The 9,153-nt window shown below is 34.6% G+C and overlaps 1 protein-coding gene across 1 annotated transcript; it reads left to right on the top strand.

Moving 5' to 3' along the window:
* Positions 1-1,173: 1,173 nt before the first annotated feature.
* Positions 1,174-2,216, top strand: LOC128989066 (venom allergen 5-like). The gene has a single exon (XM_054410922.1). The coding sequence runs from the start codon at positions 1,216-1,218 to the stop codon at positions 2,158-2,160; it is 945 nt and encodes a 314-aa protein (XP_054266897.1). The 5' UTR covers positions 1,174-1,215; the 3' UTR covers positions 2,161-2,216.
* The last annotated feature ends 6,937 nt before the right edge of the window (positions 2,217-9,153 follow it).

Consider the following 9,153-nt stretch of genomic DNA (forward strand, 5'->3'; position numbering starts at 1 on the left):
TGGCATTTTAATAATCTTTCAAATGATATGCTATTCAATACTATTATTGATATAAACCAGTGAGAAATTACTAATAAACTGCAATAAAACACGGTTTACAGATTTTTTTTGCACAGTTTTACTGTTAATAATAATTACTGTGTACTCCATGATGTATTTTATTGAACTATCTGATAAAAGTTGTACATTATTTTAACTTTTAAATATTTATTAAAATTATCTGAATTAATAAAATGTATAAACTCAAGGTTTTTCACATTTTCAAAGATGTAGTGTGTTTGATTCTTAAATGCTGTGTAATTAGTTTTACCTTGTGCTTGATTAAGTCAGCTTTTATTGATTTGTCATCTATAGCTAGATAACTCAGCTGCTTGAACATACCTTATTGAGTAATTTGCTGTTTTAACTTTATATTTCCAAGTCAATTAAGAGTTTTTCAACATTTATTAAAATATGGAGCCTTTTACCAATCAAGATTATGCCAACATGATGAATACAGTAATTATTATTAACAGTAAAACTGTGCAAAAACAAAATCTGTAAACCGTGTTTTATTGTAGTTTATTAGTAATTTCTCACTGGTTTATATCAATAATAGTATTGAATAGCATATCATTTGAAAGATTATTAAAATGCTAAGTTTTTTATGCATTTCAACATTGCATAAATGCAGGTTTATGTATCAAAGGAGGTCCATGAAAATTATCGTAATTAATTAATTTAATGACATTTTTACTTTATTTTGGTTATAACGTGGACTATGTAATGGTATAATTGTTGAATGAAACCTTTGATTTATAGCAAATTTAATGTTCTTTCCAATGATTTTATCTATAACTCTCTAAAGTAATTGGTTAAGTTTTTATTACATAAATTGTGGAGCAAAGTCTAATAAAATAAGAAAAACACAAAATCCCCCAAAACAGCCAAACGGACGAAAATCGGACATGGGTTTATAGGAACTTTTTTGTTCCTTTTAGTGAGTAGAACCCACTGGCGAAGTTAACACGGTCAGTAGAAACTCACCCTGTATAGCAGTATGAAATTCCATATGAAAATTGAAGAGCTTATTTACCCAGCTGATGAATATTGAATGACTAGTTTGTTCTCTATTTCAATAATATTATGTTTACATTGATTTTGATCATAACAGAAGCGTGAAGTTTGTTAAAATATTTGTAATACCATCCATGATTTTACTATTGCCTATCTGAAATGGAAACCTATTTTGGATCGTTAATTGTATTATTGTTTTTGAGGATACCACTTATCTACACAAATATTACGGACTCTAACGTAGTTACCCATGAGAAGCATAGCACAACTCTACAGATCAGTACACCTGCATCAAGTGACTCAGTCACAAAGAAATGTGACTACCCACCATGTAAAAATGGAGTGGAACATACCATGTGCTTATATCCGGAGACTATGGACAAAACAGCGCCCAAGTGTTCGTCTGTGGAAGCAAAATTCGGCGTAACCGACGAACACAGAAAGGTCATTCTTGAAAGTCACAATTTAATAAGGCAAAAGATTGCTCGGGGGAAGGAGAAAGGACAACCGGGAGCGGCAGATATGATGAAACTGAAATGGGACATGGAGCTTGAGAATATCGCGCAGAGGTTGGTCAATAATTGTGAAAAGTCCAACTACAATGATGATGAGTGTAGGAACCTCAAGGATGGAACTGAGGTTGGTCAAAACAGTATCAAGGTACTGGACGAGGGAGCTAATGCAACCAAGCTGTTTTTAAAAATAGTGATATTTTGGTACAAGAAGGTGAGCGAGGTGACACCAGAGACTGTACGGAAATACAACGTCGACCCGAGGGTAGAGACATACACTCAGTTGGTGTGGGCGAAGACAGACCGTGTGGGATGTGGATACGTAGAGCAGAACAAGATAGACGATGACTACCAACCGGTGCTAATGGCATGTAACTACGCAATTGCCGGGAACACGCCGGGCCAACCAGTATATTTGGAGGGAGATTACTGTACCAGGTGTCCTGAAGGAACCAGCTGTAGCTTTCAATACCCGGGCTTGTGTACTTCGGAGGTTGATGACTTTGGAGGAATCCTAGTCAGTAACAAAAGAAACACCTTTGTAGCTTTGGTGATTTGGAAACTTGCTGTAGGACATGTTTTGATTGTTTAGGGAAATCTTGGTTTTATTGTATGGATAGATTGCGTACTGTAAGATTAAAGACATATATGGTGTTTTGTATAATGTTACCTATGTGATTGGCAGTGTAAAGATGTACAGCCTAAATTCCAATCCATATTAACCTAATACAATACGAAACTATACAAATATATTGGAATACACCACTTATAACAGCACACTCGGAAATGTACATTCTGTAGCCTAGACATTCACAGAATGGTAAATATCAAAGATAAGCTACAATTGTGATTGACTTCGATAGTCACACCAGTTATCAGTCTCCGATTTATTATCTTTGATTAGGGCCAATGACAGCGTTACTGGTCGAATCCGATCCATATTCTAACATAATTTAAATATATTCACCATCACATCAATATTTACCGTATTTTTAACGGTTTGGGAGAACTATTTCATTATACAGTATCCGTATTATCCCTGAAAAAAGGAATAGCCTACCAATTTATAAATTTAAAACGAAAAAAAAAAACAACGGAACGGAGTGTAAACAAGTTTTACTGTTTTCAGGACCAAAAAATACAACGACGAAATTTCATATCGGCAAGTTTTATCGGCTACTTTTATGTTCACAAACACCCATAAAACCTCGCGCCACTTCTCCAATTCCCGATGATGTCTGTGGGGAGGCTGTGTTGTGTGAGGGGGGGGGGAGGCGGACAAGGTCACGTGATGTTTTATTTATGATTCCCTCGCTTTGTATCTTAATCAAAACCTCCCTCGTGAGCTACAGAGCGGATGGGGAAGACGCGCGGGAAATATATAGTGTTGAACTTTATTGCGGGGTAACTGCTTAAGTTGTCTTGGGAAAATATACTGTTTTTCTACCTAAAAGTATGCTTACTTTTTACCATGAAAAAAGCGCAATTGTTATCGATTGAATGTTTACAATACTTACAGTAGTATTTTAAACAAAGTGCATTTATTTTGTCAAGGTAGATGATACATTATAAACACAGCCTATAACTAGTTTCTTAATGATATATTACTGCAGAGGAAAATCTGTTGTAATATTAATTAGTAGATGAAAACTTACACTGGAAGGTATCTACATTCCAAGTGTCTTATGATATGGCCTACTCAACAGCTATACCACTAAAGATAATACCATGTAATATTTTTTTAATTAAAGTAAATCGTTTGGCTCATGCTTTTGAATCTTGTTTTTGAATTAGTCACGCCATACTTTCACTATATTATTATTACTGATTGAGCTGGGTACGTTACCTAGGAGTCCGTATTTTTACGCAAATGTGAAAGATGGGTGTAGAATAAAGAGGGATGCTTTGTGTAGCTTTGTTACTAAATAATATCAGCTGTTCCATTATCCAGGACCATCTAACAAAAGCATAGTTCAAGGACATCTGGGTACAATTTTTAGCCATCAAAAAGCTACTGACTTTTCTCAGAATTGAATAGACAACCCTTTGATTACCATGTGATCACTATAACTCAGCTACCCAGCTGTACCCAACTGCACTACACCATCTGGTTTCTAGTTTGTTGTCGACAAGATAACAACCACAATCAGAGAGTATAAAGGAAGAGAGTATAACATGTGATGGGGACATGGCGAGTGAGATGGTTTAGTTTAGAGCGTGGGGCTTTGGTTAACAGGTTCCCTGTTTCGAGTCCGGCCAATCATCAACGGCTATGTATGCGACCCTATTATCTTTATGTTCATATAATCGTAAATGTGAAAGTAGGGCATGAATTTGAGAAGCTTACATATAATTAAAAAAATAAATTAAAATGAGTTGATTATGGATAAGATCCATGAAGGCCTTGCAGTTACATCTTGAAGCGATAATTAAGACAACAAACAGGAAGGATGAATCTCGTTAGCTCTATATCAACATCTACAAGTAAGTGACAAGCTTTTTTTGGTGTGAGATGTCTATCGGTCTTTAGGGAGCGATCGGTAAGGCTGTCAAAGACACGCTTTCTACGTCGAGGGGCTACACTTTTTACGTCTGAAAATTTTAATCTCTGTTCATATTGTATTTTTTTAAATTTGAATAAGAATAATGCATAGTTTATTTTAATATTTGTCGTGATAAGATAAGTAAGTCATTGGTTAAAACTTTGATATATATATTAAAAAGAACATCTCTGCTGAGTGACTGATTTTGACTTATTCAAAAAGACTGTTTTGTTATCTATAATATTAAAAAATGATTGAAGTTTCTTATTTCACGATTCTGAGTCAACCACTTGACGGATTTTCATGGTTTTTGTGTTTGAAAGAAAGATAATTTTGAGAACTAGGGAATGTCGAAGCCATAATTTTAGTTTAGGGTTTCAGTTGTTTGGAAATTAAGTTAAGAAGTCTAGCAGCCGACGCTAACATTCTACTCCTAGCTTTTGGTATAATACAATTTGCTTAACGTAACAGCTCTAAACATTCCGCGTTTTTGGACACAAATTCAGCTTTTGGATGAAAATGAAATGACATACGTAGAATTGACTTATTTATACTATTAGTAATTCTATAACCATTGATACGGTTATCTAATCGGTAAGAGGATGAGAGTTTTTAAATATACATAGTAAAATCATAGATAAAACATACTCCCTTAGTAGATTTCTCATCCTTATGGAACAGCTGAAGACAATTTTATTGTTAGTTCTGTACGGTTTATGTAGAGGTCGTGTTTTGTTTAAAATTTGTTTCCCGTTATTACAGCCATTTAAAACCTCGTTTAACCAAATAATACGATCTAATCATAAACAATAACTTGTCCCCTAGTTATATAACCAAACAGTAAAGCACAAATCAATAAATTAACCCTAAAATAATAGAAACAAAGTTTCGTTGACACTAGCGCCCAGTGTCTCGTACATGAACTAGACACGAAAAACGTGCTTTAAAATTTACAATGGGATGAGAAGTCTAGTAAAATAATAGATGTTCTAATTTATTTTTTTGACCAGTCTTTAAAATATTTAGTTTGTTTTAGTGAAATATAATTTGTTATAACTAACAGCTGGTTGAATAAAAAGTTTAGTTTTTAGTGTAGTTTAGTAGTTTAGTTAGGTCATAGACTAACGAGTATGTTTTATCTATGGTTAGGTTTAGTTTGTTGTTTGGATTTATAAGAACACAGCCTCATTTTTGTGTTGAATTAAATCCTACATTTTGTCATTCTTTGATCTCATTTCGCCCGAGATATCACATGTAAGTGAATCACGTACAGTGACGACTACAATAATTGGCGACCGTGACAGAACATTCAAGAAATGACAAAATTAGTTGGAGATTTGACAATAGAAATGCTGGTGGAACGTCTGAATCAAGGTGAGCAGATGGGGACGGGAGGCTGAGCCAAGTTTCGACCACGGGTAGGGTGAAATAACCAGTCGGTAGAGCTACGACCACCAGAGGATCCGGTCAGTATGGTACTAGCAAAGAATTTGGCACAGTTAGAAGCTCGATAAAAACAATTGGATACTCATTTGGCAGACATCGAAATAGTATATTACGTACCTAGGGCCGAAAACGATGTTTTGCCGGATCGAGATAGTTTTTAAGTTCGAGACGAAGTCGAGAACTTAAATCGATCGAGAGCTGCAAAACCATTTTCGGTCCGTGGTACAAACACTATTTTTCACCACACTACTTCTATTCACAATAATAATAATGAAAACTGATAGTCAACGCAACTTTAAGGTTATGTGAAGAAGTAATTTCAGGAATCAGCAAAAATAATAATAAACAGTTGCTAAAAAAAACAATAAACCAAAAAAACAATGAAAATAAAACAATTGTATTTCAATGCAATACTGTTTTTTAATTAAAATGCAAGCGGACAGCTGATTTTGCGGCCCCGGGATGTAAAAACCTGCTCGGTCCCCAGATTACGATGACAGCTGGCATGGCCAGCAAAACGTAACTTTCAGCCACCAATTAACGTATGTAATACATGTTGGACTTTCACTCATGATCTGTATATAAGCTAGCATGTGACTATTAATTTTATTTAAGTCATATGTTTATGTTTTTTTTTTATTTGATTATTGCCTTTGTGTTTTTCCTTGGTTCAATTAAACACTAGTTTTCTATTCTGTCTAAATTTCATTTGATATTCATGAGTTTTAGAGTCAATTCCACATTGTGCTCTCCCCTTTAATACAGCCAAAAACATCACAGTGTGGTGAAAATTAAATTGCATCATATATTTATAAGATTACGGAAAACCAATAAAAATTATAAATGCAACTTATTACTAACACCTATGAAACGGACAAATCGGATATCGAAATTAATAACAATGAAACCAAATTCAACAACCGGAAAAATATCTTGGAGTTAACTGAGGATTCGTCAGCCATCCTGGGAGGTATAGAGATCATACTTCGGACAGAGACTTTCGAGGACTTATATAACCACTTATATAGCCTTTTTGGGAGATACAGAAGATATCCTGGGACCAACAGAGAGGGCCAAGGACACACCAACCATCTTTGAGTATAAAGAAGAGAACCTACGACAGACAGAGACTTTCGAGGACTCATCGGTCATATCGGGAGGTACAAAAGAGATCTGGCGACAGACAGAGATGGTCGAGGACTCAGCCATCTCGGGTGATGAGGACGGGATCCTGCATCGGCCCGATTCTCCTGGGGTCGCTTCAACCACAACGGACACCGAGATCCCACCTGCGTTTAATGTTACGTCATGTGAATACTTCAAAGAGGCCAAGGATACAAAGAGGGGAGGGGGCCAAAAAGAGAGAAGACCTTTGCTTAAATCTGAGAAGTCGTAAGACGTTGCAGCATATCAAGACTGGTTGATATGCTGCGACGTCCCTTGGAGAGTAATGGTGAAGGTAGTGGACAAGTTAGGGAAAAAATAAGAAGAAATTATTTGGGACATGCAAGTAAAGAATGAAGAGTGGCAGCGAAAGAAAGGAAGACTTTTCAAGAGAAAGAAAACAAAAAGAAAAACCACACTTCCAAAGAATAAGAGGATCATGTACGAAAACGACTCTAGGTCCAGGTTTAAAACCTAGTTTTAAAATTTTCAAAATATACAGTACATTGAATGTTTTGGAGAGGATATATTGTATATACCATTCATGAAACACATAGGCTACACTACAACAACGATTACTTAAATTGAATATTATAGGTATTATTAAACATAATTAAACTTAGAATGGCATACCACATACAACATTATGTCGTTGTGTCCGTAGAGTTACAATTATTGTTACTCAATTAGTGCCAGTGTTGTCTGGTCCAAGGAAGACTTCCGACTATCAACAGATCAATTTGATTTAAAAGGTACCTATAAATTTCGGTACAGTATTAGGCCTGATTCAAAAATTCCGCCATAAGCATAAGTTTATTCAGTAGACAGATAATATATTCGTTTGTAACAATTCAAACGTATCTTTGGGGCACTATACTTTTTTTAGATTTTATATATATACTGTGTTTAGGCCGTGGCTTGATTTTAACATGTGCCATGATTCCATGTTTTGTTTACATTTACGTCTGTAACCATCATGGCAACCCATAGGGCCAATGTAAAAATAAAAAAAAACTTTGAGTTACTTTTAAATTACATAGGCATTATCAAAAATTGTAAAATATGTTCAGCCGATAAGTTTTAGTGTTATGAAGATTGCATTGAAGTCGATCCCAAAGAGCTTCGTTTCGCTCAGCTCAATAATTCTTGGTTTTAAAATTGTGAATGCAACTTGAATAATTCTGGAACATTTCATCCACACGAGTTAGGAAATTTAAATTTTCAGAGATTATAGAGTCGTCAATTTTCAAAGACGAATGGAATTATAAAATCACAATTCATCAGTTAACAGTTACAAATGAAACTGGAAATAAGCTGACTTCACAAGTTTTTATTTTGATCCTACTCCCTCCGCTTGGAAAGATGACGCTGAACACTTACTGTACAGTGTACATTAGTTTTATGTTTTTTTTTTGTTTTTTTTCATATGTATAGAGCCAAAGTTGGGGGAGCGAGCTGGTCTAGTGGTTAGAGAGTGGGACTTCGGTTCCAGAAACCCCGAGTTCAAATCCCGCCAAATCACCAATAATAATCGCCAACAATCACCAATTATCACCAATAATCACCAATAATCACCAATAATCACCAATAATAAATTGTAATAGCACCATTAAAATCTATAACCTTAAATTAAAACGGGATTTTACTATACTTTTTTAAATGTAGGATATTGTAAGATAATTGCATACTAAAATCTTTTAAAAATGGCATTGAGTCCTATTAAGAAATTTAATAATTACGTCCTATATATTCCGGACTCAGAAACTTTAAGTAGTTTTGGAAGTTTTTTTCATTTATGGGTGTTGATCATATTTTAAGTATTTTTTTAATTTTGATCAAAAAAACATCCTAGAGCATTTATAATGAGTATCATAATGATATATGAACAACACGTTGAGCCCGTTGTGAAGTAGGGAATATCTCAAATCACAACCTGGTGTTAAGACGGAAGGTAATTTCCTTCCTGGAGATTATCTTTACCTTTCTTCCGGATGTAAGCAGAATAGCAAAGTATTAAATCTTCCTCGGTATTAGGCAGGGTGGGCCTTACACTTGCGTCTTTAAGGTATCGTGTACAGTAGAGTAATGCGAAAGTCTTGTTTCAGTTGTATAACCGGAAGTAAAGATTTGAATTTCGTATGCTGAACTATATTTTTTTCTATATAACTACATTTTTATAGCATTTGAACATATATAGGTTATGGCATACACAAAGACCATAATTATTGACATAACGTTTAACACATTTCAGCTTTTAGATATTCCGATAGTCTAGGTTTAAAAAAATTGTATAAAACATCAATAATTTTGGTAAAATGAGCCTAAGTTGGCAATTCAACATAGCCTACTTTTATAGGATTTAAATTAATCACCATAAAGTCTGAATATTTTACCCATAAGAACTCTGCTTTCCACAACTATTAAGTGATTTT

The sequence above is a fragment of the Macrosteles quadrilineatus genome, unplaced genomic scaffold (genome assembly GCF_028750875.1).
Source record: "Macrosteles quadrilineatus isolate MER2022 unplaced genomic scaffold, UCM_ALF_1.0 Scaffold_3__2_contigs__length_128488019, whole genome shotgun sequence".
Classification (NCBI taxonomy): Eukaryota; Metazoa; Arthropoda; class Insecta; order Hemiptera; family Cicadellidae; genus Macrosteles; species Macrosteles quadrilineatus.

Bases quoted from the DNA above. Each gene is read 5' to 3' on its own strand.
- LOC128989066 (XM_054410922.1), top strand. From the start codon at position 1,216: ATGGAAACCTATTTTGGATCGTTAATTGTATTATTGTTTTTGAGGATA.